The sequence below is a fragment of the Salmo salar genome, chromosome 25 (assembly GCF_965601325.2).
Source record: "Salmo salar chromosome 25, fSalSal1, whole genome shotgun sequence".
In the NCBI taxonomy this organism is placed as follows: Eukaryota; Metazoa; Chordata; class Actinopteri; order Salmoniformes; family Salmonidae; genus Salmo; species Salmo salar.
The window spans coordinates 27,473,916-27,497,656 of record NC_138315.1 but is presented as its reverse complement, the minus strand read 5'-3'; the positions used below and the strand labels follow the sequence as shown (position 1 = coordinate 27,497,656).

General features: G+C 43.6%; 1 protein-coding gene across 21 annotated transcripts in view; it reads left to right on the top strand.

Moving 5' to 3' along the window:
• The window catches only part of ttn.2 (titin, tandem duplicate 2), a 181,492-nt gene that overhangs the window by 110,585 nt on the left and 47,166 nt on the right, over window positions 1–23,741 (top strand). For all 21 annotated transcript variants that reach the window (XM_082969061.1, XM_082969075.1, XM_082969074.1 and 18 more), the window contains 38 exons: window positions 2,126–2,443; window positions 2,655–2,951; window positions 3,055–3,354; window positions 5,034–5,348; window positions 5,591–5,880; window positions 6,027–6,177; window positions 6,363–6,644; window positions 6,862–7,164; window positions 7,292–7,597; window positions 7,706–7,987; window positions 8,132–8,431; window positions 8,628–8,933; window positions 9,027–9,332; window positions 9,432–9,713; window positions 9,819–10,118; window positions 10,244–10,537; window positions 10,764–13,715; window positions 13,830–14,366; window positions 14,785–15,069; window positions 15,250–15,549; window positions 15,663–15,965; window positions 16,100–16,375; window positions 16,455–16,754; window positions 16,917–17,219; window positions 17,327–17,632; window positions 17,789–18,076; window positions 18,317–18,619; window positions 18,797–19,099; window positions 19,193–19,498; window positions 19,665–19,952; window positions 20,085–20,375; window positions 20,458–20,745; window positions 20,985–21,572; window positions 21,729–21,833; window positions 21,976–22,173; window positions 22,283–22,579; window positions 22,682–23,269; window positions 23,363–23,665. In XM_082969061.1, coding sequence (XP_082825187.1) covers window positions 2,126–2,443; window positions 2,655–2,951; window positions 3,055–3,354; window positions 5,034–5,348; window positions 5,591–5,880; window positions 6,027–6,177; window positions 6,363–6,644; window positions 6,862–7,164; window positions 7,292–7,597; window positions 7,706–7,987; window positions 8,132–8,431; window positions 8,628–8,933; window positions 9,027–9,332; window positions 9,432–9,713; window positions 9,819–10,118; window positions 10,244–10,537; window positions 10,764–13,715; window positions 13,830–14,366; window positions 14,785–15,069; window positions 15,250–15,549; window positions 15,663–15,965; window positions 16,100–16,375; window positions 16,455–16,754; window positions 16,917–17,219; window positions 17,327–17,632; window positions 17,789–18,076; window positions 18,317–18,619; window positions 18,797–19,099; window positions 19,193–19,498; window positions 19,665–19,952; window positions 20,085–20,375; window positions 20,458–20,745; window positions 20,985–21,572; window positions 21,729–21,833; window positions 21,976–22,173; window positions 22,283–22,579; window positions 22,682–23,269; window positions 23,363–23,665 — 14,340 coding nt within the window. The remainder of the gene's footprint in view (window positions 1–2,125; window positions 2,444–2,654; window positions 2,952–3,054; window positions 3,355–5,033; window positions 5,349–5,590; window positions 5,881–6,026; window positions 6,178–6,362; window positions 6,645–6,861; window positions 7,165–7,291; window positions 7,598–7,705; window positions 7,988–8,131; window positions 8,432–8,627; window positions 8,934–9,026; window positions 9,333–9,431; window positions 9,714–9,818; window positions 10,119–10,243; window positions 10,538–10,763; window positions 13,716–13,829; window positions 14,367–14,784; window positions 15,070–15,249; window positions 15,550–15,662; window positions 15,966–16,099; window positions 16,376–16,454; window positions 16,755–16,916; window positions 17,220–17,326; window positions 17,633–17,788; window positions 18,077–18,316; window positions 18,620–18,796; window positions 19,100–19,192; window positions 19,499–19,664; window positions 19,953–20,084; window positions 20,376–20,457; window positions 20,746–20,984; window positions 21,573–21,728; window positions 21,834–21,975; window positions 22,174–22,282; window positions 22,580–22,681; window positions 23,270–23,362; window positions 23,666–23,741) is intronic.

Here is a 23,741-nt window from a genome sequence, read left to right as displayed (position 1 = left end):
GCTTTCTGCAAAAGGTCTGTACAGTTTATTCAGAGAACGTCCTCAAGTCAAAAATCAAGACTCAGTCCTTTTATAATACAAACACATTCTTATATTTAGACCACTCCCTTCTCCAACAACCAGTACTTTTCCACTCACCACAAAGAACCATAAAAACTTGCCACATTCTTCAAGGCTTTCACCTCCCCCGTTGAAACCCCCTAATGATTTCCTATTACCTACTATACAACTTTACTCTGTTTACATCCCTACTAAAGAATATAACATCCAAGTACTACCATACTACCAAATCTACCCACATCCTGATTTTATCTTTCCATGATTCTCAAACATTTCCCCCTATCCTACAATTTCAGAGTGGAACAATTTAGTCATTATTCTAACACATACAAATTATTCTAACACTAGGCAAGCCAGTTAAGAACAAATTCTTACTTACAATGATAGGCTACCAGGGAACAGTGGGTTAACTGCCTTGTTCAGAGGCAGAATGACACATTTTTACCTTGTCAGCTCGGGGATTCAATCCAGCAACCTTTCAGTTATTGGCCCAACGCTCTAACCACTAGGCTACCTCCGCCCCAAAATGGTCATCTCCTTGACCAGGAATCGAACCCGGGCAGCGCCGGTGAGAGCGCCAAATCCTAACCACTATATATACAGTAGTAATGATAATACCCACATGAACAAATACTACAGTTTGCTATAGAATACTACAGCACTTACTATAGAATTCTATAGTAAACTGCAGTAAAATGTATAATGTATAACACTGTAGTATCTCTCTATCATGTGTAGTACTTACTATAGAATGTTGTATTATACTGTAGGTTCTAAACAAACAGAGTTAAAACTCAAACGGATGACTAGGAAAATCTCAAACCAAGTTTATTCCCCCAATGTGTCAAACAGCTGCAAAGACAAAGACATATTTACACAAGCAGATATATTTATACCCTCCTACTAGGAAGAGTCAACTCCTTGCACATCTAGATAGCCAATACATCTCTGTTGCTAGTCAGGAACATAATTGGTCCCTCTCACTGATGTAGTCATGGCCCCACCTCCTGCTAGAACCTTCATGGGTGTGGAAATATATGTGTGTAGAATAGGACTGTTCCTTCTCACTTCAATCGACCTGACATCGGGACGAATTCCTCGCTCCTCCCGAATCCACGACTGTCCTACCTTATCAGTGACTGAAACCATACTGTTGCCCTTTTCCTCCCTCCTTAGGAGCCATTAGATTTAACAATACCACTTTCTGCACTTCCCCTTCCTCACTCAGCAACTTTCCATACACCTAGTTCTTATCCACCCTCCATTGACCCCAACATATACATTCATTATACATGTAAACTAATCAATAAGCTATAGTATGGTAACATGTATAAGTATATTTCAAGCTAGAATCCAACAATACTATAGTAAATACTACAGAATATCCACAAAAAAAACACTGTAGTAAATACTACAGTAATGTCTGCAATAACATTACAGTCTGCAAAAACACTACACCTTTTTAACTATAGTAAATACTACAGTATTTAATCTGCCTTTTCTGTAGGTTATAGAAAAGAGCAGAAGACCCCAGTCCTCCCTACCTATAGGTTATGTAAAATTTGCTATTTTAGTATTTTCTTTAGGTTTCCTCAAGGAGAAAGCCTCTACTTCTATGACGAAGATAATAAAACAAAAACACTATAGTAAATACTACAGAAATGTCTGCAAAAACACTACAATAAATACTATGGTACACTGCAGTCCGCAAAAACACTACAGTAAATACTATGGTATACTACAGTCCGCAAAAACACAACATTAATTACTATAGTATATACTACAGTTTTATTTTACTACAGTATTTATACTATAGTTAACTGTAAATACTGCAGTATACTACAGTAAATAGTACAGTATTCACAGTAGTGTTTTTACAGACTTTAGTCTGCAAAACCCCTACAGTGAATACTACACGAAAGTCTACAAAAACACTACAGTGAATACTAAAGTTGTCTACTATAGTATTTTTTTATGTGGATATGTACACATAACATTTTGTGAAATGTAGGTTACAAAGTGTACACCTTACTAATAAGTTCCCATTCTTTATTCCCATTATCAGACATACCTGATCCCCCAACCCATGTCAAGATCAATCTGGTAACCAAGGATACAGTGACCCTGACATGGGTGCCACCTAAGAACAACGGTGGTTCTCCTGTGACGCACTACATCATTGAGCGCCTGAGCTGGGACACCAGCGGCCCGGAGAAAGAGACGTGGAAGCAGTGTAACAAGCGAAACGTTGAGGAAACCATCTTCATCATTGAAGATCTTAAAAATGGAGGAGAGTATGAGTTCCGCGTCAAGGCTGTGAACGAGGCCGGCCCAAGCAGACCATCTGCTACCGCTGGACCAATCATTATTAAGGACCAGACATGTGAGTGAAAAGCACAGTTAAGAAAAAGTATGAAAGTTAAATAAAGAAAGCATAAAATATGCTCAGATTGAATGGGCATAAAACACCAACAAAACACCAAGAAAGTGCGTTCTTCAGGGGGACAGCACATGTATGCTATTGTAAATGTTTCTAAATGAGAGAAGAAAAAAACTTTGATTGATTTGTACTGACTCAATCATCCATTGTTTAGGTGCTCCTACCATTGAACTGAAGGAACAGATGGAAGGTGAAGAGGGACTAGATGTCCATATTGTGGCTAGGGTCCATGGCTGTCCATTCCCCTCCCTCGTATGGCAGAAGGCTCCCATTGCCAAGCCTGAAGACAAGGCTGTAGTGCAATATGATCAGCATGTCAACAAGCTGGTCGTTGATAACAAATGTACGCTGCTGATCCAGCAGTCCAAGAGAGACGACAGCTCCCTGTACACTATCACTGCTAGCAATAGTCTGGGCAAAGCATCTAAGTTAATCAAACTCACTGTCCTAGGTGAGGAATCTCTCTCTGAATTTCTTCATTTCTTTCTGTTTGTTTAGTCTGCTTGATTGTGTGGTAATATGACACCATTGGCTCCTTTTCTTCCTCAACTTAGGACGACCTGGCGTACCTGTCGGGCCAATCGAATTCAAAGAGGTGTTTGCCGAGAGGATAACACTCGCATGGAAACCACCTAGAGATGACGGTGGCTCCAAGGTTACAAACTACGTCGTTGAGAAACGTGAGGAAAACAGAAAGTCATGGGTGCACGTTTCCGACGACCCCAAAGAAGGCCTGTATACAGTTCAGAGGCTGACTGAGGGCCATGAGTATGAGTTCCGTGTCATGGCTCAGAACAAATATGGAGTTGGACCGCCGCTGTACAGCGAACCTGAGAAAGCAAGGAATCTGTTCAGTAAGTTGAATGTACTATTGTATTATCAGCACTTTCTAAGTCAATGTCACTGTGGATATACACTGCTCAAAAAAATAAAGGGAACACTTAAACAACACAATGTAACTCCAAGTCAATCACACTTCTGTGAAATCAAACTGTCCACTTAGGAAGCAACACTGATTGACAATACATTTCACATGCTGTTGTGCAAATGGAATAGACAACAGGTGGAAATTATAGGCAATTAGCAAGACACCCCCAATAAAGGAGTGGTTCAGCAGGCAGGGACCACAGACCACTTCTCAGTTCCTATGCTTCCTGGCTGATGTTTTGGTCACTTTTCAATGCTGGCGGTGCTTTCACTCTAGTGGAAGCATGAGACGGAGTCTACAACCCACACAAGTGGCTCAGGTAGTGCAGCTCATCCAGGATGGCACATCAATGCGAGCTATGGCAAGAAGCTTTGCTGTGTCTGTCAGCGTAGTGTCCAGAGCATGGAGGCGCTACCAGGAGACAGGCCAGTACATCAGGAGACGTGGAGGAGGCCGTAGGAGGGCAACAACCCAGCAGCAGGACCGCTACCTCCGCCTTTGTGCAAGGAGGAGCAGGAGAAGCACTGCCAGAGCCCTGCAAAATGACCTCCAGCAGGCCACAAATGTGCATGTGTCTGCTCAAACGGTCAGAAACAGACTCCATGAGGGTGGTATGAGGGCCCGACGTCCACAGGTGGGGGTTGTGCTTACAGCCCAACACCGTGCAGGACGTTTGGCATTTGCCAGAGAACACCAAGATTGGCAAATTCGCCACTGGCGCCCTGTGCTCTTCACAGATGAAAGCAGGTTGACACTGAGCATGTGACAGACGTGACAGAGTCTGGAGATGCCGTGGAGAACGTTCTGCTGCCTGCAACATCCTCCAGCATGACCGGTTTGGCGGTGGGTCAGTCATGGTGTGGGGTGGCATTTCTTTGGGGGGCCGCACAGCCCTCCATGTGCTCGCCAGAGGTAGCCTGACTGCCATTAGGTACCGAGATGAGATCCTCAGACCCCTTGTGAGACCATATGCTGGTGCGGTTGGCCCTGGGTTCCTCCTAATGCAAGACAATGCTAGACCTCATGTGGCTGGAGTGTGTCAGCAGTTCCTGCAAGAGCAAGGCATTGATGCTATGGACTGGCCCGCCCGTTCCCCAGACCTGAATCCAATTGAGCACATCTGGGACATCATGCCTCGCTCCATCCACCAACGTCACGTTGCACCACAGACTGTCCAGGAGTTGGCGGATGCTTTAGTCCAGGTCTGGGAGGAGATCCCTCAGGAGACCATCCGCCACCTCATCAGGAGCATGCCCAGGCGTTGTAGGGAGGTCATACAGGCACGTGGAGGCCACACACACTACTGAGCCTCATTTTGACTTGTTTTAAGGACATTACATCAAAGTTGGATCAGCCTGTAGTGTGGTTTTCCACTTTAATTTTGAGTGTGACTCCAAATCCAGACCTCCATGGGTTGATAAATTGGATTTCCATTGATTATTTTTGTGTGATTTTGTTGTCAGCACATTCAACTATGTAAAGAAAAAAGTATTTCATAAGATTATTTCTTTCATTCAGATCTAGGATGTGTTGTTTAAGTGTTCCCTTTATTTTTTTGAGCAGTATATTTCTTCTAACCATTTTTTTAATTGTTCCTCTCAACAGCTGTCCCTGGCCAAGTTGAGAAGCCCATAGTGGAAGACGTGACTCTTGAGTCTATGGTGATCGTCTGGGATGAGCCAAAATACGATGGTGGATCTCCAGTTAGTGGTTACTGGCTAGAGCGTAAAGAGACCACGGCTAAGCGCTGGACCAAAGTGAACCGCACCCCCATCAGGGTCATGCCCCTGGGTCAGGAGTATGAGATCACTGGTCTGCAGGAGGGAGCAATCTACCAGTTCCGTGTGACCGCAATCAACGCAGCTGGCATGGGACTTCCTAGTGTCCCATCGGATCCTGTTCTTTCAAGAGACCCTATTAGTAAGTTAACATATATACTGTGTGTCCCAAATGGCACCCTATTTCCGGCCTATTTAGTGCACTATAGGGCCCTGGTCAAAAGTAGTGTACTATATAGGGAATATGGTGACATTTGAGATGTATAAATACAGTTTTTCTTACATGGGGAGGGTTCTTTTTCAGTTTTCTATTTATTACATAGCTATGTTGTTTCTATTTGTTTGGCCTTCTGACATTGTAAATGTCATCTTGTTTGTGTGTAGCTGTCCCCGGTCCCCCAACCCCCAAAGTAACAGACTGGACCAAGTCAACAGTGGATCTGGAGTGGATCCCACCTTTGATTGATGGTGGATCTAAGGTCACTGGTTACTTTGTTGAATACATAAACGAGGAAAAAGAAGCAGAAATTGAAAAACAGAAGGCAGCGGAAGCAGACAAAGTAGTAGTAAAAGCGAAAAAGGTTAAGAAAATCATATTCGACGAAGATGGAAATGAAATATCAGAATCAGAAGAAGAAGAAAAGGTAGTAGTGATAAAAGACGGATGGGAAAAGGTAATTACATTTACTCAAATCATTTCTCAAAAGTATTCTTTCTCAAACACTTTTGATCTTAATGGGACAACCTGGTAAATTAATTTAAATAACATAAAATTAAGAGTATCTGATTTTTTGTAATACTTTGGTTTTCCCTTCTTCAGGCTAAAGACAAGGAGATTAGAGGCACTAAGTTTGTTGTGTCTGGACTGAAAGAGCTGGGAAGGTACAAGTTCAGAGTGAGGGCAGTGAATGCTGCTGGCGTCGGTGAGCCCGGTCAAGTGGCCGAAGTGATTGAATGCAAGGACAGAACAAGTAAGAGACAAGACAACTATGATATACAGTATTATTTTCAATTTCTCAATTTCTCCATTTGATAGAGGCTTCGTCCCAAATGGCACCCTATTCCCTATATCGTGCACTACATAGGGAATAGGGTGCCAATTGGGATGCAGATAGAGTGTTTGCTATCGTAAACTAACACACACTTGTTGTTTTAGTTGCCCCTGAAGTGGACTTGGATGCCACATTGAAGGAAAAGATTGTAGTCCATGCCGGTGGTACCATCCGCCTCCTGGCCTACGTGTCAGGCAAGCCTGCACCAGAGATCACATGGAACAGAGATGACCAGCCTCTACCAGCAGAGGCTAAGGTTGAAATCACGTCAATCAGCTCTGCTCTGGTTATCAAAAACTGCAGACGCCATCACCAGGGTATATACACCCTTATTGCAAAGAATGAAGGAGGGGAAAGGAAGAAGGCTGTCATTGTGGAGGTGTTGGGTAAGAAGAAACTGTACTTATTCTTCTCATTGGTAATGTTGAGTATATCTCAGGTGATATCAGGGGCAGTATGTATCAAGCGACTCGGAGTAGGAGTGCTGATCTAGGATGAGTTTGGCCTTTTAGGTCATAATGAATAAGAGGGAGGGGGGCCTGATCCTAGATCAGGCACAGGAGTTGAATGGTATTGAAAACTTGCTTCACATGTGGTTCTTAGATGTTCCCGGCCCAGTTGGTCAGCCCTTCTCTGGTGTGAACCTCACCACGGACTCCTGCAAGTTAACCTGGTGCTCCCCTGAAGACGATGGTGGCTCTGCCATCACCAACTACATAATTGAGAAGAGAGAGTCTGACCGCATGGGCTGGACAGCAGTCTCTTACACGGTCACCAGGCACAATGCTGTGGTCCAGGGTCTCATTGACGGAAAGGGATATTTCTTTAGAATCGCAGCTGAGAATATCATCGGAATGGGTCCATTTATTGAATCAGAACGACCAGTTCTCATCAAAGATCCTATTTGTGAGTTCCTGCCTATATCAATACCAGAACTGCAGCTTTCTTATTGCTGTTACAAAACATAAGCATATCCAGCTATTATTTATATTATTCCATTGGGCCTGATGTTTGTGTCCTTTTTCCATGCTAGCTGTTCCTGAGCGTCCTGAGGATCTAGAGGTCACAGCAATCACCAAAGACTCCATCAGTTTGACCTGGAGACCACCTAAGTATGATGGGGGTTCTGAGGTTACAAGTTATGTGCTTGAAACTCGTCTGATCGGAAAGGATAACTTCACTAAGATCGATACTGATGACACGCTAATGGATAGGAAGTTCACAAAGGGAGGTCTCAAAGAGAATTCCACCTATGAATTCCGTGTCAGTGCTGTCAACGTGATTGGTCAGGGCAAGCACTCTTTCTGCACCAAGCCAATCAAAGTCAAAGAAGAACTTGGTAAGTGTTGAATAAGATAGTCATTCTAAATATCTTGGGGAATGTTGATTTATATATAAAAAATAAAAAATATTTAAAAACATCACTTCTTTGTTCTTCCATCCTCAGAGCCCCCAACGATCGACTTGGACTTCCGTGACAGACTGGTTGTGCGTGTGGGAGACGTGTGCACCCTCCAGGGCCGCTTTACTGGAAAGCCAGCACCTACAATAACATGGACAAAGAACGAGGAAGAGCTGAAAGCAGATGAGGAGGTCATAATGACCAACACTAGTAAAACACTGTGCTTGGCTATGCCCAAGGCTAAACGCGAACACAGCGGCAGATACCAGGTGGTTGTGGAGAACATTGTCGGCTTGCGTAAAGGAATCTGCAGTCTCACTGTTGTTGGTAAGTTGGTGAGGGTGTTCTTTGTTCTTAGTTGACAGACCTAATGTCACTCTTCATTAACCCTTATAATCAAAATATGTTTGATTTTTGACTGATCCATATCTAATAGATTATTAATTATTAAATGCTATTATTTTCCCTCAGATCGCCCCCAGCCTCCAGAGGGCCCAGTGGTCTTCAATGAGGTCTACAGGAACTACATGGTGATTTCCTGGAACCCTCCTCTGGACGATGGTGGATGTGCCATCTCCAACTACACCATTGAGAAGAGAGACACAAACAGAGACCTCTGGATGCCAGTGACAACAGCTTGCACCAGGACAACATGCAAAGTACCTAAGCTGATTGAGGGCAGAGAGTACATCATCAGAATCTGTGCTGTGAACATCCACGGTGTCAGCAACCCACTGCTGTCTGCCGAGATCAAGGCTAAGGATGTCTTCAGTAAGATACATACTGGGAAAATATAAGTTACATCCATAATGCCAGCCTATTCCCTATATGGTGCACACATAGGGCTCTGGTCAAAAGTAGTGCACTGTGTAAGGAATTAGGTGCAATTTAAGATGAAACCATACTATCTTTTGTCATGAATGCATTTTGCTACAACTGATCAGATCAATTCGTTCTCCTATTACAGAGGTGCCAGATGCACCCAAACAGCCCATTGTGAAGGAGATCTATAAGGATCAAGCCCTCCTCACTTGGGAACCACCTGCGGATGGTGGCAAGCCCATCACTGGCTACGTCATTGAGAGGAAGGAGACCATGGCTAACAGATGGACTCGCGCATCCGGAAAAGACCGCATCTTCCCCAAAGTAGAGTACTTTGTTCCAGACCTCCTCGAGGGCTGCGAATATGAGTTCCGTGTCATGGCTGAGAATGTTGTGGGTCTGGGTGACCCCAGCCCTCCATCAAAGCCCATCTTCGCCAAAGATCCAATTGGTAAGTGACTTTGGGCAAAGTTAATTCATTCTTTACAAGATTTGACAGCTTTTAAAAATGTGATCTAATTTAATCAACTGTTTCTTCCCTCAGTGCTTCCAAGCCCCCCCGTGCTGCCAGAAGCTGTGGATTGGACAAAGGAGTCTGTCTCACTATCTTGGCAGCCACCAAAGGACTGTGGCAGGGGAAAGATCTTTGGCTATCTTGTTGAGTTCAGTAAAGCTGGAGATGATTGGCAAAAAGTGAATCAGACTCCTGATTCCTGCCAAGAAACCAAGTTCAAGGTCATTAACCTGGAAGAGGGAGAATATTACAAATTCAGAGTTACTGCTGTGAACTTCGCTGGTGAATCTGAACCCGCATACACCACAGATCCAGTGAAGGCAGAAGACAGATTTGGTAAAATTATATTACATTTGTGTTCATAATTTGGGTAATTCATTATCATTGAAATAAACAAATTAATTATAACACCTATTGTTTTTCTAACCCCAAAAGAACCTCCTGAGTTGGATGTTGAACTGGGTATGCCTCGTGAGTTGAAAGCCATGGCCGGAACCCATATCAATCTGGTTGCTGGAATCAAGGGAATTCCATTCCCCAAAGTCACATGGAAGAAGAACGATAAAGACGTCCCCACAAGAGCCGAAATTGAGGTCAATCCACTAGGATCTAAATTGGAGATGCGCTACTGTGCCCGTTCTGACTGTGGCGACTACACTCTGAACATAGAAAACTCATCTGGATCAAGGACTGCCACATGCACAGTCCTCGTCCTTGGTAAGGAATTTCTCAGTCATAATTTCTGACAGAAATGAATGAAGACAGATGTATAGTGCTTAGCATGCTGAGTTGCTATAATTATGTTATTCTTTACTCTATTAGACAAACCTGGTCCAATCCAGCACCTGAGGGTTTCAGAGGTGAGAAGCGATTCAGCCTATCTCTCCTGGAAAGACCCTGAGGACAATGGAGGAGCACGTATTACTAACTTTGTTGTGGAGAAGAAAGATGTGGCATCTGCACAGTGGGTGCCAGTCTGCTCTTCGTCTAAGAAACGCAGCATGATGGCCAAGCACTTGATGGAAGGAACATCGTATTTGTTCCGCGTTGCTGCTGAGAATCAGTTTGGCAGAAGTGAATACACTGAAACAACCAAAGCTGTCAAAGCCATTAATCCTCTGTGTGAGTATCAATCAACCCAAATACAGTAAGACCTACTGGTGTATTGTAATGTACCTGGTATCTTGATCACTAACTTCATGTATGTAATCTAATCTCATCTCATCTAATGTATGGTCTATTTTCAGTTCCACCTGGTCCACCAAAGGACTTGCACCATGTAGATGTGGACAAGACAGAGGTCTGGCTTGTGTGGAACTGGCCTGACCGCAACGGAGGTAGTGACATCACAGGTTTCCTGGTTGAGTACCAAGAGGAAGGAGAGAGAGAGTGGGATGAATGGAACACAGTCAGCATCCCTGAGAGCCACATCACTGGCCTCGAGGAAGGAAAGACTTACAGATTCCGTGTAAGAGCCGAGAACGCTATCGGACTGAGTAGACCAGACACCACTGTGCCCGTTCTCTGCCAGGAGAAGCTTGGTGAGGTTTACTATATATTTACTTAATGGGTTGGTTTCTCTGTCATAAATTAATCCTGGTCCTAGGCTAAAAAGCAAGTTCAATAAAGATTATCCATTGAAAGTTATTCTTAGTCAACCATTAGTCTTAATCTGTGTCCAGGAAACCACCCCTATATGTATTGATTTGTAGACAACATAACTGCCATCATCAAACAAATTATATAAATTAACCTATATTTTCACAGTGGCTCCAATTGTTGAAGTTGATGCCAAGCTGATCGATGGGATCATCGTGAAATGTGGAAGCACAATCAGACTCCCTGCTATCATGAGAGGCATTCCTGCGCCTACTGCTAAATGGTCCATTGACGGAGCAGAAATTGTTCCCGAAGGCACAGTTAAGATTGAGAGTGACAACTATTCAACAGTTCTCAGCATCAATGATTGTTTGAGAAGTGACAGTGGAACCTATATCCTCACAGTGTCCAACCCTGCAGGAACCAAGACTCTGGCTTTGAATGTAACTGTTCTTGATGTGCCTGCAGCTCCCATTGGACCAGTCAATATCCTTGAAGTTACTCCTGAGTACATGCTTATTGACTGGCGTCCTCCAAAGGATGATGGTGGAAGCCCTGTAACAGGTTATGTTGTTGAGAAGAGAGAGGCTAAGAAAGAAACCTGGGGAGGTGTGAGCTCTGGTAGCACAGCCACAAAGCTTAAGATCTCTCGTTTGCAGAGCGGCGTTGAATATGTTGTGCGTATTCGCGCAGAGAACAAAATGGGTATTGGCGCTCCTCTTGAAAGTGCACCAACCGTTGCCCAACACACGTTTGAAGCCCCTGGCCATCCAGGCAAACCAAACACATCAGACATTGCAGAAGATGCTCTCACTGTTGGGTGGACCATGCCATTATATGATGGAGGCAGTCAAATCACTGGATATATCGTTGAGCGTAGACATAAGGGCGGAAAATGGATCCGTGTCAACACGACACCCTGTAAGGATCTCAGAATCAGAGTACTTGGTCTCTTTGAGGGAAATGAGTATGAGTTTAGAGTTTTTGCTGAAAACATTGCCGGTTTCAGTGGACCTTCTGCCATATCAGACCCAGCAAAACCCTGTCGTCAAATCACAGCTCCTGGACCTCCAGTTAACCCCAGAATCAAGGACTACAGTAAGGAAAATGCAGACCTAGTCTGGATTAAACCCAACAAAGATGGAGGCAGTCCAATCATGGGCTACATTATTGAAATGCAGAAAGCTGGCGGAGAATGGGTGATCATCAACAAGGATGGTCACATTAAGCAGTGTGCTTACAGAGTTAAAGGCCTTGAAGAACACTCAGAGTACAGGTTCCGCGTTAGTGCTGTAAATATGATTGGAGTTGGAGAGCCTAGGGAATGCCCTGAATCGGTGGTTGCCAAAGACATCATGATACCTCCAGAGATAGAGATGGATGCTACAAGCCGTGAGCGTTTGACTGTCCGTGTTGGACATAACATCAACATCATCGGTTACGTGAAAGCCAGACCTGACCCAGAGATTATCTGGAAAAAGGGTGATGACGTTTTGGAAACTGCCAAGCGCACAACACTAACTAAAAACTTCCCTGTTGTTCAACTGAGAATCAAAGAGGCAACCAGAGCAGACCATGGAAAGTATGTTTTGAAGGCTAACAACTACAGTGGTGAAGCCACAGCTACGATAATTGTGAATGTGTTGGATAGACCTGGACACTGTCAGAATCTGAAGGCCACCTATGTGACCAGAGACTCCTGTATGGTGTCCTGGGAAAGCCCTGTGGACAACGGGGGCTCTGAGATTACAAACTACATTGTTGAGTGCCGTGAACCCAGTGTGAGGCTTTGGTCAATGATCTCATCTGACTGCACTAACCGCATGGTTAAAGCCAAACTCATGGAGGGCCACGAGTATCTCTTCCGTGTTTGTGCTGTGAACAAATGCGGCCCTGGGCCCACAGTTGAGACAAAACAACCAACCCTTGCCATCGATCCCATTAACAAGCCTGGTGAGCCAGAGAACTTCCGGGTAACTGACGTCGGTAAGAACTTCGTCTTCTTGAAATGGAGGAGGCCAGACTATGACGGTGGAAGCCCCAACATTGGCTACGCTTTGGAGAGCAAATTGGGAGCGGAAGAATGGGTGCCATTACATGAGGATCTGATTGCGAATACATTCTTCATGGCTGACAAGTGTGTGGAAAAACAAACCTATCAGTTCAGAGTGCAGACATGCAATGAAGGTGGAGAAAGTGACTGGGTGAAGACTGGTGATGTTCTTGTCAGAGAGGAGATCCAGAAACCAGTGCTTGATATAAAGTTAGCTGGAGCCCTTGTGGTTAAAGCTGGAGAGTCTATCAGAATTGAGGCTGGACTCAGAGGAATGCCTCAACCAGAGGTGAAGTGGGTGAAGGACAAGGCCACAGGAGATAACCCTAGAGTTAGTGTTGAAACGGGCACAGATTATTCTAAATTTCTTATGACCAAATCTAAACGCACAGACACCGGAAAATATGTCGTCACCGCCACAAACTCTGCTGGAACCTTCACTGGATACGCAGTTGTCAATGTCTTGGATGTCCCAGGGCCTGTGAGAGACGTGAAGGTGTCTGGAATCGGAGTAGACAAATGTAGAGTTGCATGGGATCTCCCAGAAGATGAAGGTGGATGTGAAGTTGATAGCTATATCATTGAGAAATGTGAGACAAGAAGAATGGTCTGGTCCACATACTCTGCTTCACTTGTCACCAACTATTGCAATGTCACCCGACTAGTAGAAGGAAATGAGTACATCTTCCGCATCAGAGCAGAAAACAGGATGGGGACAGGTCCTGCAGTGGAGAGCAAACCTGTCACAGCTAGGACTCAGTTCAACAGACCTGGACCACCAGAATCACCAGAGATCACCAAGATCGGCAAAGAGGAGATGACAGTCGTATGGGCCCCACCAGAGAATGATGGTGGAAAGTCTATCACTGGTTATATCCTGGAAAGGAAAGAAAAGCGCGCTGTCAAATGGGTGCCATGCACAAAGAGTACCATCTCTGAGAGACGCATGAAAGTCAGCAACTTAATTCCCAACCACGAGTATCAGTTCCGTGTCAAAGCTGAAAATGAAGTCGGACTAGGAGAGCCAAGCAAACCATGCAGACCAGTAGCAGCCAAAGATCCAATTGGTACATAATTTATGCATTTTTGTGATATTGTATTATTATTATTATTATTATTGGTTATGATTTTTCTCTGTTGGTTGTACTAACATGCAGACATTTTGTTTTCCTTGATTCCAGAGGCTCCTGGTCCTCCAGGCAGTTTCAAGGTGATTGACAGCACCAAGACGTCCATTACTCTTGGGTGGGCCAAGCCTATCTATGATGGAGGTGCTCCTATCATTGGTTACATGGTTGAAATGAGAGACAAACCTGAGCCTAAACCTGAAGTGGTTGAAGCTGAAGCTGTTCCTGAAGCTGTGCCTAAAGCTAAACCTGCAGAGGAAGCTAAGCCTGTAGGTGAAGCCAAGCCTGAAGGTGAAGCTGAAGCTAAGCCTGAAGCAGTAACAGGAGAAGGTGAGGAACAATATGAAGAGGACTCTGAGGATGAAGCTGCTGCAGTTGCAGCTAAAGCTAAAGCTGAAGCTAAACGTAAGAAGAAAGAAGAGGGCTGGAAGAAGTGCAACACCGGTGCTGGTGTGCTGGTGCACACAGAATTCACCATTCCAAACTTGAATGAGAAGAAGATGTATGAATTCAGAGTCTCTGCACAGAACCAGGTCGGCTGGGGCCGCCCCGCTACACTCAAAGAGGCCGTCAACCCCAAGGAGGTCCTTGGTAAGTAAATACTTATTTTATTAAAATGGGTGGATCGAACCCTGAATGCTGATTGGCTGATAGCCGAGGTATATGAGACCGTTTCCCCCTGGTATATCAAAATGTTTATTTTTACTGCTCTAATTACATTGGTAACCAGTTTATAATAACAATAAGGCACCTCGGGGGGTTGTGGTATATGGCCAATATACCACGGCTAAGGGCTTTATCCAGGCACTCCACGTTGCGCCATGCATAAGAACAGCCCTTAGCTGTGTTATATTGGCCATATAACACATCCCTTCGGGCCTTATTGCTTAAATATAGGCCTAGACGAGAACACATCCAGTTGATATAAAACTGTAGCTAATAGCTAATATTTTATGATGATTTCTCAATGTCTGATGTATGTTCTCCCCGTTATCTTACCCACTTACAGAGGCACCAGAGATCGACTTGGATGCAAGTCTCAGGAAGGGCTTCACTGTTAGAGCAGGCTGCCCCATCAGGCTCTTCGCTACTATCAGAGGAAGACCATCCCCCAAAGTCACCTGGAAGAAGCTTGGTGTTGATAATGTAGTCAGGAGAGGCCACGTGGATCAGATTGATACTATGTCCTTCCTTGTGATCCCTGAGAGCACTCGGGAAGACTCCGGCAAATACTCTCTGACACTCTCCAACTCCGCTGGGGAGAAAGCTATATTTGTGCGCGTTAAAGTATTGGGTAAGTCACTGAGGTGTATCTTTTCACTTTTTAGGGCAGTCCGTGATATGACAGAGCACTATTCACTGTGAAAGACTTTAAACAAGAAAACATTCAATGTCAAATGAATGTTGTTACAGTAGTATTGTTTGTACTGTTATATGGACTGTATCCAATATTGATGTTCCATTTGTTGAACAGATACTCCTGGACCTGTCGGAGGATTTGAGGTCTGTGATGTGACAAGCACCGGTTGTCAGCTGTCTTGGCTCCCTCCGGATAACGATGGTGGCTGCCAAATCCAGAACTACATCGTTGAGAAACGTGAACTCGACAAGAAGACTTGGTCAAATTGTATCAACGATTTGAAGAAAACAAGCTTCAAAGTCACTGGCCTCACACCTGGCTGTGACTACTACTTTAGAGTTATGGCAGTCAATAAGTATGGCATTGGTGTTCCTAAAGACTCTCCAAAAGCTTATCTGACATCTGATCCTATAAGTAAGTGCACTTTTACAGTATACCTAATATTGTAATTAAATAGTGGATAGTGTAAGTGGATTTTATTGTTTTGTGTTTTGAGTCACATAAATGTCAAACGTTTCTTAAAACAGGTGAACCTGATCCACCCAAGAAAATGGAAGTCTTGGAAGTGACAAAGAACAGTGCCACTCTGGGATGGCTGAAACCTTTGAGGGATGGTGGAGCTAAGATCAATGGCTACATGGTTGATTACAAAAAGGACGGTGAACCTGAAGACAAATGGACACCATATTCCGTTGTTAAAGACTTAACCATTGTAGTTGTTGGACTTAAAGAGGGAACAAAGTACAAGTTCAGAGTTGCAGCCAGAAACGTGGCTGGAACCAGTCTGGCAAGAGAAGCTGAGGGAGTATTTGAGGTCAAGGAGCAGCTGAGTAAGTCGCAAAGCTTAAAAAATTCCCAGAATTACCTTGTCTGAATTGAGTTTTGTGTAAAAAAAAAAAGTGTTCATGTTACACACCACTTTTTAAGTCTTCATTTTAAAAACGTGTTTTCCGATCTTTTTTAGTGGCACCGAAGATCATCATGCCTGATATTGTCACAGTAAAAGCAGGAGAGAAAATGAGAGTCGAAGCTATTGTGGCTGGAAAACCTGCACCATTCTGCAAATGGAGGCAAGGAGCCGAGGATCTGTTGACATCTAATCGTCGCATGGTGCAAAAGTCTCCTAATTGCATTACGCTCATCATAAAAGACGTCTCAAGAAAGGATAGTGGTTACTACAGTCTTTCTGCTGAGAACAGCACCGCCAAAATCAGCCAGATTCTTAGGGTCGTAGTACAGGGTAAGTTTTATTTAGGAAACACACTACCAGAATGCATAGTCTAAATGGATGCTGATGGGTACATGTCTTAATCTCACAGATAAGCCAGGGCCTCCTGACGCTCCCCTGGAGATTGTTGAGGTTGATATTGATGCCTGCACACTTCAGTGGAACCAACCCAGTGAGGATGGTGGAAGCAACATCACCAACTACGTCATTGAAAAATGTGATGTGAGCAGAGGAGACTGGGTCATAGCTTCTGGCTCATGCACCACGACCAGCTACAAAGTTGGAAAGCTTACCCCTGGAACGGAGTATGGCTTCCGTGTCCGAGCTGAGAACCGATTTGGTATCTCAGAGCCAATCTATTCAGAGAAAATGATTGCTAGATATCCCTTCGGTGAGTTAAGCATGGCAAAGTATAAGCATGGTCAAAATGTAAAATGGCTATTGTGCAATGAATTATGATTTTCTAAGTAATATAGTGTTGTGTACATTATGTACAATAAATTTGTTTTAGAAAATGTATGTTCATCTTGCTAACTCCGTATTTTAATTCCAGATGTTCCAGGTGAGCCCAGAAATCTGTGTATCACAAAAGTCAAGAGTGAAGCAGTGTCTCTGTCCTACGAGACCCCATCAACTGACGGTGGCAGTCCTCTTACCGGATACTGCATTGAGCGCAAAGAGAGGAACAGCCTTCTCTGGGTGAAAGCAAATGAGTCCGTTGTCCGTGGACTTGAATACAACTGCACAGGCTTAATGGAAGGTCTGGAATATGCATTCAGGGTGTCTGCACTCAACAAGGCCGGCCAGGGTAAACCAAGCAAACAGACTGACTGGGTCACAGCAAGAACACCCATCGGTAAGTCATTGGGCATGTGATGTATGGCTTACTGTGTCCCTCACTGGCTTTGAAATCTGTAATCTGTCAATTGAAACTCATGGATGTTGTAATTTTTTTTATTCTAGATCCACCTGGTAAACCTGAGGTAATGGATGTGACAAAAAGCACTGTTTCACTTGTTTGGACTCGTCCACAAAATGATGGAGGTAGCAAGCTTATCGGATACTATGTGGAGTACATGAAGATTGATCAAGAAGTAGAGAAATGGGTTCGCTGCAATGCCAACTGCCAGAACGTCAAGACAGAAGACTATGTTGTAACTGGCCTGGAGGAGGGAGCCCAGTATCGCTTCAGAGTTTTCGCCAAGTCAGCAATCAACATCAGCTTGCCTTCTGAGATCTCAGACACCATCCCAGTGTTTGCAGAGAATGGTAGGCCACTGCTTCTTCAGAACATTGACAAAACTAAGTTGTTTTTGTTTTGATTTTCGATTTTAGTGTGTAATGACTAAATTATTAAAGATCATTGTGGATTGCATGGCCAACACAAACCTTTTACTTGATGTGATATGTCTCTTGTTTCTCCAGTTCCCCCCAGGGTCGAGCTGGGAGTGGACATGAAGAACATGATCATAGTGAAGGCTGGAGAAAATGTCTCCTTTGATGCAGTAGTATTTGGAAAACCACTGCCCAAGGTGACATGGAAGAGAAATGGTGTTCCATTGAAACTGGTTGAGGGGATGAAGATGACACAAAAGAGACACACACACATTCTGGAATTGTTCTCTGTCACAAGGAAGGAGTCTGGAGAGTACACTATTCTAGCTGAAAATCCCAATGGCGCTAAATACGCCAATATTAAGCTCAAGGTTCTAGGTATGCAAAATTACAATTTGACTTAATATTGTGCAAAAATTCAAAACTGATGTTGCAGCTTCATGATAATTATTTGATTTTTGTATTTTTAAATACTAAAACTCTTTATAACAGCTTGAGATATGTAAGTGTAATTTATATGAACGTGTTTGTGAGGGTCTGCAAGAGAATACAGGATACGATATGAATATATTCCAAATCAATTGTCGATGTGTAAAATAATCTATGTGTTCTCTTTAGACAAACCTGGCCCACCAGCTGGAGTGAAGATCACCAAGGTGTTTGCGGACCGTATTAAGATGAGGTGGGAGCCACCTGTTGCAGATGGAGGCTCTGAAATCACCAACTACATCATTGACAAACGTGAAACCAGCAGAGCAAACTGGGCTCTGGTCACCTCCAATATCCATGGTCAACTGACTGATTGCACAGTAGAGAAACTGATGCAGGACCATGAATACCAGTTCAGGGTCAGTGCTGAGAACCAGTATGGTATTGGGGACCCTATCCTCACCGACCCTGTCATGGTCAAGAATCCATATGGTAATATTTCAAGCTTGTACATCATTTTATATATATGTCATATTTTAGCTTGAATATAAATTGCTTACACGTGTTCACTTCACTTGAGTTGGAAACACTGTGGAACTTCTACTTGCACAATATTTAAGTGATTTCTCCTACTTTCTCTCTTGATCTCGTTCTCCCTCTCATTTGCAGATGTTCCTGGTCCTAGCGAGCCACCAGTTATTACCAACATTACAGCCAATTCTATGACTGTCAGCTGGAAGGCGCCAGCTGATGATGGTAAAGCTACTATTCTGGGTTACATGGTTGAGAAACGTGAAGCATCAGAGCTCAACTGGGCTAAAGTCAACCGTAAACCAGTGATTGACAGGAGCATCAAAGCTGTCCAGCTCTCAGAGGGATCTGAGTATGAGTTCAGAGTGATTGCAATGAACAAAGCTGGATTTGGCAAACCAAGTGATGCATCCAATGCTGCCCTTGCCGTGGATCCTGTGTGTAAGTATTACAGCCACATTTGCTCACTTAAATCATCAAAGGATTACGTGTTCCCACACTTCTCGGTAACATTGTCTTATATTCTTCCTTCAGATCCACCCGCACCTCCTGCCTTCCCTAAAGTTGTTGACTCAACACACAGCACCATAAGCTTGTCTTGGACCAAGCCTGCTTACGATGGTGGTTGTGAGATCTTCGGCTACCTTGTCGAGTGCAAGAGAGCTGATGCAGAACACTGGACGAAATGCAATGTGCCCAAGAAGCTGCAAGAAACCAAGTTCCTGGTTACTGGTCTCATTGATAAAACAGAATATGTGTTCCGTGTCTTTGCCGTGAACAAGATCGGATACAGCGAGCCAAGTGAAGTTCCTGGGAAACACGAGGCCAAAGACATCCTGAGTACGTCAATATTATCAGAATACACTCAAGCCTGTGCAGAACAAGTACTAATCTTAGTAACCCACCAATGTGGAAATAAACATGTAATACAGTACTATCTATTCAACTAAAATACATCCATACCTCTATCTTGTCTGACTCTTTTACTTTCTATTTTCATTTGCAGTTGCCGCTGATGCTGAGCTGGATGCTGACCTTCGCAAGGTACTGGTCCTGAGAGCCGGAGTCACAATGAGACTCTATGTGCCACTGATAGGACGTCCCCCACCCAAGGTGGTGTGGACCAAGGTCAATGCCAACCTCAAAGAACGAGCAGGAATCATGATAAAAACGTCCGAATGGGATACCCTTATGTACATTGAGGATATCAACAGATATGATGCTGGCAAATACATTTTGTCGATTGAAAACGACAGTGGAAAGAAGTCTTACACTATCGTCGTGAAGGTCCTAGGTAGGCTATGATTCTTGTCTTAAGAGAATCTAATTTTTTTAAACAAAATGTTACCTAATGTGGTTTTATCTACTAGTTATACAAACCATAATGTCATAAAGTAATATAACAAATCATACATGTTTTCTATAGATACTCCTGGTCCACCCCTGAATCTGATTGTGAAGGAAACATCTCTGAACCATGCATCCATCGGCTGGGATCCTCCTCTGATTGATGGAGGAAGCCCAGTGAAGAGCTACATTGTTGAGAAGCGTCTTGCAGAGAGAAAGGCATGGTCCTGTGTCATAGCCGAATGCCCCAAATCTACTTTCAGGATTCCTAACTTGGAAGCTGGACAGGCCTACTGTTTCAGAGTCTTGGCTGAAAATAACTACGGTATCGGAGAAGGTTGTGAGACTGCCGGAGCTGTAAGAGCTTCAGGTATGTTTTGTTGGCTGTGATCATGTGTTTTTTATACTATTAGATGTTAAATGTAGTTTATAACCTTGTTACCTGATTTCAGAACTACCTGGAGCAGTTATGGATTTCAAGGCACTGTCGATCAGTAAAGATTCCATTCATATTGGCTGGAAGAAACCAATCAGTGATGGTGGAAGTCACATCAGTGCCTATCTTCTGGAGCTTCAGGAAGGTGAAGAGAAGTATAAGGAGCTAGTGAAAGGAAAGGTCATGTCGCACATGATGGTTGAACTTGAAGAAGGAAAGGAGTACTCTTACAGAGTGAAAGCAATCAATGAGTCTGGAGAGGGTCCACCTTCGGAGCTCACTGTGATCGCTAAAGATCAAATTGGTAAGTCCAATAGTCCAGTGTTAATTAGCTAGGCTATCAAACCACTCAGAAAATACACCGGAGACTAAATGCATGGCCATTTTAGATATGTACATCTATTGGCAATCTTAAAGTTTTCTTCAAATGTTTCTAATTGTCCTAGGATAAATGTGTTCTATTTTAGCATTACATTTACTGAATTTGTCTGCTTCATATTATCTGTTACATAGATTCATAAATATTGTGTTCCTACCTTGTAGTTGCACCTGACTGTGACCTGAGTGGCATCCCAGATCTGTGCTATGTTGCTAAGGAGGGAAGCACAGTCCGTATCAAAGTCCCTATTGTTGGCAAACCAGCACCGTCAGCCATCTGGAAGAAGGGACATGTTTCTCTTGGAGACAGTGGAAGAATGTCAGTTGAATCTACACCAACTTTGACAACTTTGCTCATCCGTGATTGCCAGAGAGGTGATGCAGAAAATTACACAATCCTGCTAAGAAACGCAGCAGGAGTCAAAGAAGCAAAGATGCAGATTAGGGTGGTTGGAAAACCAGGAATACCAACAGGACCATTCAAGTTTGATGAAATCACTGCCGATGGAATCACTCTGGAGTGGGGTCCACCAAAAGATGATGGTGGGACTGAAATATCCAACTACATTCTGGAGAAGCGGAAATCAACAGCCAACAAATGGGCTACTGTGGCCTCCGCTATCCAGAAGAATACCATGAGAGTTACCAGGCTCCATGATGGTACTGAATACATCTTCAGAGTGTTTGCAGAAAACAAATATGGAGTTGGAGAATGCCTCAAATCTGACCCAGTGGTGGCTCAGCATCCATTCAGTGAGTTCTTGTCATATTGATAATATATTTTAAAATGTTTGAAATAAATAGTTTTTAGGACAGAAATCTGTGTTCTGCCAATAGTTTGATGATTGATTGACAGATGTACTATATGGCAATAATTTCACAAAACTCAAAACATTCTTGTTTCACCAGATGTGCCTGACGCACCTGCACCACCAGAGATCGTGAGCATTCGCCATGAGTCTGCCATTTTGAATTGGACTGATCCTAAAGAAAATGGAGGCTCACCAATCACTGGTAATTATGAAAACACTATTTTTAGTAATCCATAGACTATAAGGAAAATGGACATGGAAAATGAACTATTCCTGAGATTACTGTGGAAAGCATTTGCTGAATGGTAAATAATAATGTATTGTTATTATTATTATCTCTGCAGGCTATCATGTTGAATACAAAGAGAGGAACAGCTTGATGTGGAAGAGAGCCACTAAGACCCCTATTAGAGTGAAGGACTGCAGAGTGACTGGACTGATTGAAGGCCTGGAGTATGAATTTAGAGTTATGGCAATGAATGCGGCCGGTTTAGGAAGGCCAAGCAGGGCAACAGAACCAGTCATCGCCCTTGATCCAATTGGTAGGTTTTGTTTCATTCTCTTTCTCTTTCTGTCCTATTGATATCATAAGAATTCTGTCAACATGTACTCTTATCTTGATAACTTACTGGCTTTTTTGTTTCTCCACAGATCCTCCTGGTAAGCCTGATGTCATCAATGTAACCAGAAGCACTGTAACACTTATGTGGACTGCACCCAAGTACGACGGTGGACACAAACTGACTGGTTACCTGGTTGAGAAACTGGAACTGCCAGGAAAGACCTGGATGAAAGCAAATCATATCAATGTCCAAGGCCTTGCATTTACCGTGCCAGACCTTACAGAAGGCAGCAGCATGGAATTCAGAATCAGAGCTAAGAATGCAGCTGGCGCAATCAGTGTTCCTTCAGAGCAAACTGATACCCTTATCTGCAAAGATGAGTTTGGTAAGTAAAAAAAAGTGTTTATTTCAAGACAAAGTCGATAGAATACATACTAAACTAGGACATGGACAGTAGCCTAATTTCTCTTGCATCGTTTTTTCACAGAACCACCAAGCATCACTATCGATCCAGACATGAAGGAAGGTGTCTCTGTCAGAGCTGGGGACACCATTGTAGTATCTGCTTCCAAGATTCTTGGCAAACCTCCACCTACAGCTGTGTGGTCCAAGGCAGGAAGAGAATTCAAGACCTCAGATATTGTCCAGATCACAAGCACTCCAACTACTTCAACGTTGTCTATTAAATATGCAAGCAGGAAGAACACTGGAGAGTACACAATTACAGCCAGTAATCCTTTTGGTATCAGAGAAGAACATGTTAAGGTCAAGGTTCTTGATATCCCTGGACCTCCAGGCCCAATTGAAGCTAGCAGTGTGTCAGCTGAGAAGTGCACATTGACATGGTTGCCACCAGAAGAGGATGGCGGCTGCGCAATCAAATCCTACACACTGGAAAAGAGAGAAACAAGCCGTCTTCTCTGGACCAAACTTGCTGAAAATATATTTGATTGCAGATTTGTTGCAAGCAAGCTGATCAAGGGCAATGAGTACATCTTCCGTGTGTCTGCAGTGAACCAGTATGGCACTGGTGATGGGACCCAATCTGGCTCAGTCAAAATGGTTGACAGCTTTGGTAAGTTGCTTGAATATTCAGAATATTCTATTTGACAGTACTGTAGTATTTTACACATCATTGTTAATGTATTTTGCTCCTCTTTTTCTCCAGGCCCACCAGGCCCACCTGGAATCCCAGAGATTGACAATGTCAGCAGAAACGCTGTTACCATTTTCTGGAAGAGGCCAGTTAAAGATGGTGGAAGTGATATTAGAGGCTATCAGGTTGAGAGGAAAGAGAGAAGAGGAATGAGATGGGTGAGAGCATCGAAGAAAACGGTCTCTGACCTACGTTTCAAAGTACAAGGACTGACGGAAGGTGTTCAGTATGAATTCAGAGTAACAGCAGAAAACAAAGCTGGCTTTGGGGAACCCAGTGAACCATCTGCTTATGTGATGACAAAGGATATTGTATGTAAGTAAACACAAAGGGTATTTTTCAAAACAAATAATTTATTCCCTGCCGTCATTGTAAATAAGAAATTATTTTT